At 42.4% G+C, this 11,555-nt stretch overlaps 2 protein-coding genes across 10 annotated transcripts; one reads left to right on the forward strand and one right to left on the reverse strand.

Moving 5' to 3' along the window:
• Window positions 1–1,341: 1,341 nt before the first annotated feature.
• Window positions 1,342–6,383, reverse strand: LOC124474497 (splicing factor U2AF 35 kDa subunit). 8 transcript variants are annotated; one of them, XM_047030672.1, is made up of 8 exons: window positions 6,247–6,383; window positions 5,777–5,864; window positions 3,582–3,648; window positions 2,678–2,727; window positions 2,398–2,496; window positions 2,144–2,277; window positions 1,820–1,912; window positions 1,342–1,647 (listed from the first exon to the last, which is right to left on the reverse strand). In XM_047030672.1, the coding sequence occupies exons 1-8, from the start codon at window positions 6,288–6,290 to the stop codon at window positions 1,518–1,520; spliced, it is 705 nt and encodes a 234-aa protein (XP_046886628.1). In that variant the 5' UTR covers window positions 6,291–6,383; the 3' UTR covers window positions 1,342–1,517. The 8 variants fall into 8 exon arrangements, with proteins under 8 accessions (XP_046886628.1, XP_046886630.1, XP_046886634.1 ...); XM_047030674.1 differs by lacking the exon at window positions 3,582–3,648 and adding an exon at window positions 4,787–4,853; XM_047030678.1 differs by lacking the exon at window positions 6,247–6,383 and adding an exon at window positions 4,787–4,853.
• LOC124474495 (B- and T-lymphocyte attenuator-like) lies at window positions 4,318–10,650 on the forward strand. 2 transcript variants are annotated; one of them, XM_047030668.1, is made up of 7 exons: window positions 4,318–4,391; window positions 6,923–7,046; window positions 8,229–8,552; window positions 8,646–8,690; window positions 8,921–9,046; window positions 9,168–9,202; window positions 9,297–10,650. In XM_047030668.1, the coding sequence occupies exons 2-7, from the start codon at window positions 6,968–6,970 to the stop codon at window positions 9,636–9,638; spliced, it is 951 nt and encodes a 316-aa protein (XP_046886624.1). In that variant the 5' UTR covers window positions 4,318–4,391; window positions 6,923–6,967; the 3' UTR covers window positions 9,639–10,650. The 2 variants fall into 2 exon arrangements, with proteins under 2 accessions (XP_046886624.1, XP_046886623.1); XM_047030667.1 differs by lacking the exon at window positions 4,318–4,391 and adding an exon at window positions 6,463–6,754.
• The last annotated feature ends 905 nt before the right edge of the window (window positions 10,651–11,555 follow it).

Here is an 11,555-nt window from a genome sequence, read left to right on the forward strand (position 1 = left end):
CACCAGCAAATACTATTTCAAAATAAATTCCTGCATTAAAATAATGTATCATGAGTTTGTATGATTTGGTCATGTATTATCACACTAGCATTTAATTATCACGTCAAACAATTACACTGCACTAAACTGTAAGTGTAAATGTAAAGTGAAAATAACAAAACCAGTCAGTATGATGACTTGAGCGAATATAATTCATTCACGTCTTACTAAAACAGCGGCCACGCAAAAGGGAATAAGGAAACTGTTTCCTCTACTAAAAAATACAATGCGGGTCACGTGAAAAAAGGATCCAAAGACTCGTAGAAAGACCGAGTCGGGGAAGGAACTAATCATTCGTTTCCTCTAGCTACAGAGCCTATGCAGGTCACGTGAAAAATGATCCAAAGACTCGTAGAAAGACCGAGTCGGGAAAGGAACGAATCGTTCGTTTCCTCTTGCTACAGCCTATACAGGTCACGTGAAAAATGATCCAAAGACTCGTAGAAAGACCGAGTCGGGAAAGGAACGAATCGTTCGTTTCCTCTAGCTACAGAGCCTATGCAGGTCACGTGAAAAATGATCCAAAGACTCGTAGAAAGACCGAGTCGGGAAATGAACGAATCACTCGTTGAGAGGACTCGTTACTCCCGAGTCCTTATAAGGATTCGTTCAAAATGAACGAATCGTTCACGAACGACACATCACTAATGTTAAGCACCGCATAGTTGTTGTCAACAGAACTAAACTACAAGCAGACTTGAAGTATGCTTGAAGAATGAATACAAACGATTTTTGCCGGTGTTGTAAAATTAATTTAAGGGTAGGGAGAGTACTTGTTCACACGGTCAACCTTTTTGAGCGAAACAATAAAGGGCAATGCATAAACGAAGTTCTCCGTTTAGGATTACAACTCCATCGGGGCCAGCTGATAAATTAAACTTTTACCGAATCCCGTAGGAAGGACGGCAAAAACATATTTTCCATCGACAAATGCCTTGATTGCGTCTCTCTGTTCCTCTTTCAAAATTAATGCGCTGTCGATGTCTTCTAAAACAGACTCGATGGCAGAATCACAACATCCCAGATCTCCAGCGGTAGCCATGTTTGTTCAAAACGAATTCAACTTAAGCGCTCTTTTGTGACGTGGGTGATTACGTTACTGTTGATCATCTGTCCATCATCGTATAAAGCCCGTCCTGGCAATTTCATTGGTTCGCCCAGATTCTGGTTTTCTGTAGTTGGTCCCCAATACGAGACCCTCCAGACCCAATTTCCCGAACAAATTTCTTTTGGGCGGGGAGAAGTTGGGCTGGCAGCCAGGCTACGACAACATAGCAAAAAGAGATGGGACCCAATACTGAATCACTACAAAGATGTTTTATTAAGAAAGAAACACACCTGTGTCTTTAAAAAAAGCAAATAAAAGAAAATCGGGCTGCAACATTTAACCATTTTTATCACAGGGCCAAGAGGGATGGGACTGGAAGGATGAAGAGAGAGGAGTGAAGGGACAGATGGGACGGATCTTGGCTTTAAATTTAGAATCTTCCAGAACGTTCTCTGTCCCTTGACCTCCGTCTTGCACGGTCCCGTCCACCACCGCCGCCGCCACGACCACGGTCTCTGGACCGGGAGCGCCTGTCTCGCGAACGCGAGCTGGAGCGGTGCCTGATGAGGGAAAAATGGAGACAAATGAAGTACCAAGGCTGGGATGAAAGCCTGGCACTAATTACTTCTGTAGTCTAAGTGCAATAGCCTTTATGGTTTGACAGCTGTGAAATACTACTGGAAAAGTAGTTGTTCAGGCCCAAAACTCAACACATTTCCAGAAATTCTGTACCTTTTCCTGCGGCGTCCATACAACTCCCTACGGAGCTCTCGTGATATGGGTTTTAGGTGCATGAAGTTGCAGAAGCCACCTCGCGTGCACTCTCTGTGAACAACAGACGTATTAAAGGGTTCAAACTGACGGCCGTGTGAAAAGCTGTCTCGTAGCCAGCTGCCGTCCTTGAAGCGCCAGCTGGCTGAACTTTTAGTTTTTACCCTCGTTCACTTGGAACATTCTCATGCTATGCTCAAACACCTTACGGCCCAAGTCTACTTTATAACCATCAGGTAAATGTCAGAATGACAGTGGCGGGGGTGTGAATGATGGAACACTGACCCCATTTCATACTGGCGACAGCAGGCTTCTCGGAAGTCCGTGACGGGGGACAGCTCTGCGTGGATGGGCTGACCGTTGAACCAGCGGTTGTTCAGGCCCATCACCGCCTTCTCGGCGTCCTCTTCCCGGCGGAACTGCATGTGTACATGAGAGCACGCGCAACACGCACTAGTCACAACCAGAGGGGTCACACATGGGTCATCGCGAGGGCTTCTAAACACAGCGGTTGTCCCCCACCGTCCCCCGTCAGCCACCTTCACATAGACGTTCCCCACGAGGTGGTCACCCAGGTTGTCGCACACGTTCATCTCCTCCACCTCGCCGTACTTCTCCTCCATCTCCGTGAAGACCTCCTGCGGGGACCAGGAGAAAGAGAGAAGACCGTTCATACGGGGAAGGAAAAAAAAGACTTCTACTACATTTTAGAGGCCTTATATTTAGAGTTAGACCAAACATCCATAAATGAAAGCTGTAGAAGGGTGGTGACAGGGCCTTTGATCTGGTTTTCGGGGACGTGTCACAGAGGTCACTCACTTCAAAGAACTCGTCGTAGTGCTCTTGCATCTCCACATCGCTGACGGCACCTGAAAACAGGAAACAGATCAAAACACTGATATAGGACTACATTTACCAGTATCCTCACACCTTGTGTATGAGGATGTGGGACAATGAAGCCACAATTCTCCGCTGAGCTTCTGTTGTCCCCTTTTGTTTTACTTTCATTAGTTTTAATGTGAAAGGGGGCTTTAGCATCAGTTTGACGCAGCACCAGATTGCTTGTGTGACGCATCACTGACATCCACACTTACACAATCAACTATATCCAGCAACAGTACAACACTGCTGAAAAGTCTAATCTGCATGAAACATGTTTACATATGTAACATTGTCAACCCCTAGTGGTTTTGCTACAGTTCATTTTTAGCGATGTAACAGTTATTAGCAGGTGAAGAGTATGTATGTTTGTTAATATAAGCTAACTGATCATGAGAAAGGCAATCGAATGCACTGAAATAACCTAGGCCCATTTGAGCACATCTGCTTTCCATCTGCTTAACATCGAGAAGAGGACCTCAGCCAAAACTATGTTCTGATGCTATTAGGCAATATGACTATACGGTAATGTGTACTGTGAATCCAGCATATTAAAACGACCACAATAGCATACACTGAATCTGGCTCAATTCAATAGAGGTCTTTCAGGTTATTAAAGAATCATCAAAACATACACATTTGTCCCATCAAATCAAAATACAGGGCAATGGGGGAGCTTCAGAAACAAGGGTTCTGCCTCTAAATGTCTAGAGTACGCCTTCTGAACTTGGCAATTTGGTTGCCTGGCAAGGGGGAGACAATTCTGTGTGGGTGGGTATGTGCATGGAACAATACAATACGAGCAGTCAATGCCGCAAGGTCCTGCGTATGAGGGGGAACTTACAGTGTAAACCATCGGCAGACTGGGCAGAGTTTTGAGGGTTACGGTAAATGTTCAAGAGGGCAATGGTCTGAAATACAAAACGCAAACGCATGTGATACAAGTCAAGCAGAAATGAGAGGGAGGTGGGGTGGGGGGGGGGGAGAAAAGGTAAGATTAGATTATGGGTAGGGACCCTCAAGTCATAGTCCTAAAACGAGGGGACACATTTGCGTCAGCGACGGGTGTGCGTGTTAACAGTCTAGCCTCGTAGGCTGCGACCTGTCCTACAGCAGTCATCGCCTTCTTGAACTACAGAGCTCTGCTGTGAAGGAAAAATGGCACTGGGCGATCGGCGATGGAGGAAGTCGCTGCAAGAGACCGGACACTGTGGAGGAAACTACAAGAAAATACTGCCACAGAGTCACAGGAAGCTGCAATCACAAGGATCTCAGAGCCAGTCACTTTAGCACGTCAGAATCAGTGAGGTCTGAACTACATCCGTGACCACAAATCCAAATGGACGTCATTTGTGAGGGTGGTCATCTTGAAAATAGGCCACGGCCATGTGGTTTGCATGACTGGTTCTGATATCCCTGTCAGGAAACAGAAGTGGAGATCAGCAGAGTGTAGCAGAGGAGTGCCACAGCCATACCCACAGCGGTACCTACCTGGGTGAGAAGCAATGCGTCAGCTCTGCTAGAGAGAGCTCAACCCTAGCGACTGTTCACACTAAAGGAAGCCATAAGGCTACACTGAGCACTACTTGTACCTACTGTCCGAACGAGGCCAGTCGTTTCCGTGAGGTCACATCGGACAAGTCTGGATTACAAGGTAGAAATGGATGTTTTCGAGTTTATGGGTGAGGCCTACCTTTAGAGGAAAGGGTGAGAGGTTGTATACAACTAAAACTGAATGGTGTCAGTCTTAGACTAAGGAAATATAATTAAACTGTAAGTTAGCCATGGGCATGTGATAAACTATTGTCAAAGATCTAAAGATTCAATTTTTTGTATTATTTTGTTTTCATGTAGGCTAGGCGTAATCTACTTTAAAATCTGAAAGTAAACTCGTTCCAGTGTGTGAAAGGTAAAAGTTGGCTTTCCTGCTAACAGTGCTGAGGCAATCCCTCACTGCTGAGCTGCAACATGACCTATATTTGGGGGATGGGATGGGGAAAGAAGGAGGGATTTCGGCACCTCTGAGGCTGACAAATCTGTTGGACTTACAGCGAGAGGCGTCGGCCGTCTGTGCACTGTTTTGGGGATTACGGTAGATGTTTTGAATCAAGATGGTCTGCAGAGGGAAGAATAAAAACATGATCAGATCAACTTCCTTTATGCGATTTAGCTCCCTGTGCATAGTTTGTCAATGAAGAGTTACTATTGCGAATGCCTAGAATTTTAAAATGGAATTTAAATGCCTTTTTTTAAATGTATTATTATTCTCGACGGCTTGTCAACTATCCGTGAGCTGTTTTTAGTTTGGAGAGATAAAGCTAACACCTTTGCAGCTGCCTTTAACAACCCTACTACTAAGTGTCTAAGATGTTGAACAGCACTGAGTGAACTAAGTAGCAAGTGTCTTCATTCCCAAAAGACCTCCCCCAGTAAAGGATGGGTGTTAAGTGTGTCCATGTGTTCTGCAATCCAGTTAGAGACTTGGAGGAACATAATTGTTCTGGATACATGAGGTTTTGGTGCATTCTGTTAAATGCCAAAATGCTTGTAGATATGTTTCATAATCAAATGCTTCTGATGGTCACGATCTAACTCAAAGCAAAACATGAATCCTATTTTTTACTCAACAGAACGTGCAGTATCTCTGAAAAAGAACAAAACACAGGGTTAACAAAAACTAGCTGCATGATCCCCAGCAAGAACTCTGAAATTCAAATAAAGTACTGATTCCTCCAGCAGAAGCTGTTACACAAAGACAAATGAGGTTCATGCAATCCTGACATTGTAACGGCAAATCAAACGTGATTCCTGTCGAGTGTGGTCCAACAAAGCAACTTTTGTTTTTTACACATAGACACTCCCAACTGGCATCCCTTTCTAGCAAGTAAGATGGTTAACCAGGAATGACAGTTTGCAGAATGCATTAAAATAAGAACTGATACATACGATGATATAATAAACCTTCCTATGCAAAACTGTGAGCCATACTACCTATATGAGTTGGGACTATCCTCATGCCATTTATGATAAGGGACTTACCTGGCTGAAAGTTGGTTTGTTGTGCAACCTAGAGCAGCGGTCTCCATGCCTGCACGCTCCAATTTTGAAATAAAATGAACAATTGACCCTAAAAGAAGAGATGTGCAGAAAAGAGAGTGTGCATTTGTGCGACTACCGACAATATAACTACTTATGTAAGGTAGCATAACAGGACAAATATTTGAGAAACTTGACGTAACTTAGCTTGCTCGCTAACAGAGATATAAAAGGTTGGCGCAAATGCCACATTGTGTCGCTGGCTGGCAGCAGCATTGCAGTTGCTGGCTGTAACGCGTTAGCTGGCTACTGTACCACTAGAGGTAGCAATGACAGCTAATCAGCTGCCCAAAGAGCAAAAAAGACACGTCCATGGGACCCACAAATCAAAATCAATGATTAAGTGATCACAGTGAACCTAGATAGCTTATCGGTTTACATGGCTACTTGAAATAGATAATTATAAAACTTACTTGTCTTTTTCAGTACCGAAAATGGACGCCAGGTACTCCGCCATTTTTGGTTCGTCAAACTTATTGTGGTGAACGTCATCGGTGGAACACAGTTGCTGTGTGCCAGGAATGTGTTTTTCGTCAGAAGCACTTGAACTTCACATTTCTCACAGGGGCGCTGTTGTATCAGTTGCCATTAAGTATTGCATCATGGACAAAACAACAGTAAACCTTGTTATAACACGGCTGTTCTGAATTGGTGATTGCTGTGACAAATGGTAGCAACATATCATAAATAGGCAAGCAATGAGATTGTTAACTTGCCCAAAAAATAATATAGCCTATTTTAGACATTGCTGTATTTCTACATTCGTCCTTCATTCTTTAGATAAGACTGTAACATTTAAGTCTCGTTTTGATGCAAGAACTTATTGAGATTGAATATCTGATAGACCACAAGAGGTATGATGCTTTTTGATTGTCAGGCAAGGGGAAAGTTGAGCCTGGGGAGAGAGGAAGTGAACTGAAGGTATGGAACCACACATGAGGTGTGTCACTTGGGGATGTAGTGACACACAAAAGTAGAACTAAGATTCACATAGTACAGTTTTTCTGGTGTGAACGCAAAGATTTTAAGGAAGATGTCATTCATGGTTTTGCTGAGGCTGTCTCCTTAACACACCTGGACTCTTATTAGGCAACCATCTGTTAATGGAACCAGACCTGCGGACTCGAAGATATCATGAGGCCCAACAAGCTTTGGACCAAACCCCCTGTGTTAATCCTCCTGGCTGTGCATCTGTTCCCCTGGACCATCTACAGTGAGTTAACCAACACTCTCTCTCTCTACACACACTCACATACACACGTTGTATACTGTAAGTAGGCCTATGTCTGTACACAACTTTCACTAGGCATTGCAATAGTTGTACTCCACACTGACGATGGCTCAGGCCAAAACGCGTCTGAGAATAAACTGGTCAAAATAAGCAATGAGACAAGCATGAAAGTGTTTTTTTCTACTTTAATTTAATAGTTGTACTCCAGCCAATTGTGTCACCTTCATATAGTCTAAAAACGAAATGTTGTCATCAGAAGGAATCATATTTTGAGATTGTAGATTAGATGTCAGAACAGGTCAATAAACTACCTGTAAAAATTAAAAGATTTTCCAAATTATATTGACGTCCTGTCAATATAATTTTCCTTCTTACAGAATTTCTCTAAATAATTACACCTTTTTATCCAACTGCAAAGCACAGTGAGTGTTTATTTTGATTCGTTGAAAGTTTTGTTTTGTATCAATAATGCCATTCATTATGACAGTTTCTCGACATATGGCACTTTGAACTAATAAAGGTCTCTAATACAGCCATGTGGTTTTCCTGTGTGGTTCGAGGTAGCCCATGTGTTGCCAAGCAACCCAAGATCATTGGATAGATACAGCTTTATTCACACCATGCATGTCTTTGGGATGCCAATCCCTTAGTGATCAGATCACGTGTAGTGCTGCATAGTGCGATGATCACATGATGTTTGCCGTTAGACCAGATTGCTCATAGTACAGGTGAAGATGAATAATTCTTTGTTTCCTACAGAGCTATTTTATCTGTCTCATGCAAATTTCGCTCCCACACATAAGGAAGAAAAACGACCTAATCAGATTTTAATGCATGTTTTTTGCATGGATGCTTTTACTGAGGGGAAAATATAACTTGTTCCTCTTTCTGTCAAAATCACCTCATTCCAAGTCCTTAGTTTCACTCTTAGTCTTATACCACTGTACATTCGACAAGTTCATATTTTATTGTGTATCATTTATTATTCTCCTAATGAGAAGGTTCAATGTCATCATTTCTGTTGATGGTGTATTAGACTACCTGACTAACAGTTTAGCCATACATTCTTAATCCATTTTATTTGAAGTAAAATAACAAAATCACTTGCTTGGTCAACAAACCTTATCCTTATCCTGTTCATTGTTTTCATTTTATTCTCTGTAGCACAAGAAGCTGACTGTTTACCACATGTTAGAGTACATCGGAATACAGTTATGAACGCTTCATCTGGAGAGGATCTGAGGATGGAGTGTCCCGTTCACTTCTGCAGCGACGCACAACCAGTGATCTCATGGTGTAAACTGGATGATTCAAATAACTGCAGTCCTTTCAATCGATCTGCTCGGACTGAAACCCACTGGCAGAATTTGACATACAACACAGGGATCTCATTTCTGAATATGAAAGATGTATCTACAAACGATACAGGTCAATACAGGTGTCAATATAGATCCGACATGAGTCATAGCATCAAGATCAGAGTCTCAGGTAGGCAGAGTGTTCATCTGGTTCCAACAGCATACATCTAATCTAATCAGCACCACACCTCCCTGTAACTGGGTACAAATTGATGTATTTCAGAGAGAACAGACATCTCCACAGTTGGGTATGAGAAGAATGAAACAAGTAAGCCAAAGAAATGTGTGCTTGCTTATCGTCACTGTGGCGGAAAGACAGATCTATGCATATACAGGGAGAGAGTGTATATCCATGAACCACAGTAATTCTACAATATTTCCATATATTTTTCAGACAATTATTGTCTGAAAAAGCTTATGAAACATGTACATTCAACTCAAAGCTGTTAACCAACATGCATGTGAAGGCAAACATTCTTTTATTTTTTATTTTTACAGCCAGCTTTGAACATCCAAATCCTGAATTAGAGTGGCTTTTGCCTTACATCTACCCTGCGGTAGGGATTTTAGGGCTTGTTGTCGTGGTGATAACTACATCCATCTTATTGATGCAAAGAAATCGGGGTAAAATTCTTATCATCGTTTTGTTTTCATATTGAGGATGAATAGGATTGCTCAGAAAAATACATTTTGACATTTAGTTTCAGTATATTTGCATTGTGTTAAATAATTACCTATGTTCCAGGTCGACCAAAGAACACTGATCCAACAGAAAATAAAGTAAGAAGGCCAGCCTTTTGTGTACAAGAGTGGTCTTAGGCCACAATTTGCATCTTTGTACAATATTTTTTAAGTGATGTTAATCTTGTTGCAGTACATGGCTATACCAATGACACAACAAGCATTGCCCCACGCTAACATCAGCCCCCAGCCCTACCCCAGAGCAAGCCCCCGTCAGTCCGTACCCACCATCTATGACAACGCACCCTCCAGGAGACCCTCCAGCGCCCATGCACCTCCCACCCGGCCCGCGGCCAATCACAAGGCCGCGCCAGAGGACAGAGACCAAGGCAACAGGAAGGCCGGCGAAAGGGAGAGAGATGAAGAGAGTCTTCTGTACGCTGCACTCGACCACCAGGCTCTTCCTGGGGCCACAGGCCGGCCCCAGAGGCCCCAGGAGGAGTGCTCTGAGTACGCAGCCATCCGCGTACACTGAACACCTGGCCAACACAACAACATGCTGAGCCACTCACTTAACTCCCTCCGATGCACAGGACTTTCTTTACTTTATGTTGCACAGTTTGCGGTAGATGTCTTTGTACATTTAGGGTTGCTTTGAGATTTTTTGGTTCATACGTGTAACGTATGATGTCGGGTGGTTGATGACATTCCCAGTTCCAACAAACAGGAATATCAGCTAAATCTGTAAAACTGTGACAGACTTGTTTCTGTAAATCCTCCTGTTGCACCTCAGAAGTGAGAGCTGTCTGACTAATCAAAAGCCCCCATGGTTTTACTGAGGTGTTGGAGTTTTAAGAAGACATTTGTTTTTTCGCTGCTTTGTTGGTTATGCTGGGATGTGATCCTGCCTTGCACAAACCCACATGTGCACTTACAGCCACATATCCTGTTTGAAACTTTGAGAGTCTCAACGACGTTTCACACATGTTTATGTGAACGAAAGTGAACGTACAATATGTACAAGATAAATATGATAATGTTAATTTATGTATATGAATGTAATTTATGTATGTGAATGTACTGATCTCAAACCAATGCACAAACACCTGGACTGCAAACCGTAAGCCAAAGGTGCTCTAGATTACTTACTTCTACAGTTACGTTACGGTAATTTACAGCAAAGGAGGCTAACCACATATCTACCGGACTTGCCTGGGTGTTACATTAGCGTTATGAGTGATTTCATAACGTTAATTTCAGCTGCGGCAGACTTAGGGGCCCAACATTGATGTCAAAGTGGTCTATGAAAGTACACATGAAAGTCTAATGTTGTTTTCCGTTGGTGTGATCATTCTAGGGATATTTTAAGGCTTATGTTTGCATGTGTTACTGCCTTACTTGAACAATGACAAAACAAACTACTATTAAGTTAACTGATGAGATAATGGCAATGAAACTCATCGCAATCAATGTATGTAAATATCAAAGTGTCTGATTACAAATGTGACATACAAGTAAATTGAGTGCAGACAAGCGTGTGCTGGCCATCTCACTTCTCCAGAAACTGCTTTCAGGAAATGAGAATTTTCAGTACTCTACAGTAATGTTTGCCCTTAACTTTAAGGGACATTTTAAAACCATACATTTGAAATAGCTTTAAATGAAACTATGCAGTGAATTTCTTTTGTTACCCGTGATTCGTACATCTTTCGTACGTCTCTCAAAAGCTACTATTAGTTTCATGGCGGTTCAGTGGTGGTCTATGCTCTAAAATACCGGAAGTAGGGTTAGAGATAAACCATTAAGAATGTAAATCAAAACCCTTGTGTGTTCAGTGTCTAAGTGGATATTTTGGCAGGCATGAAATGCGAGGTAAGACACGTCTCACATGGTGGACAAGATGGGTTGTACTCTGTGGTTATGAAAGTGTGAAAGTGTGCCTCCCACTCTCGCCCACACACACTGTCACACTTATTGCATAAGCTTGGAAGTGCACTCACGTAACTTTGTACAATGATGTGTATGACATCAGAGAACGGGAACATTTTCTGAAAAACTAAATGCATTTGCGAAGGAACTGTGAAAAAACCCCACACATTTGATTAGCATTTTTCAATGCTATGTACGGGGACTAACAAAAAACAAACGTTTTCATACAACAGTGTTCAGTTTTCTTACTAAAGTGTTGGTTTTCTTAACACTTTTGACTTTTTTGCCAGATTTGCCCAATGGCTATTTATAAAAACATGGTGTCAGTGTTGGTGTCACTTAAAGCTTACAGTATTAAAGCACACCTCGTAGCGTATTGCTTTAGTGGTTTGGAGCAAAGGGTAGAACATGCACTTAGTGAGGTGCAGAGCCATCTAGAGGAGAAAAATACACGCAAATGATGTCACAAAGAAAATCAAACATAAATAGGTCCAAACTTCTAAAATGAATATCATGTTGGTAG

The sequence above is a fragment of the Hypomesus transpacificus genome, chromosome 12 (genome assembly GCF_021917145.1).
Source record: "Hypomesus transpacificus isolate Combined female chromosome 12, fHypTra1, whole genome shotgun sequence".
NCBI classification, from domain to species: Eukaryota; Metazoa; Chordata; class Actinopteri; order Osmeriformes; family Osmeridae; genus Hypomesus; species Hypomesus transpacificus.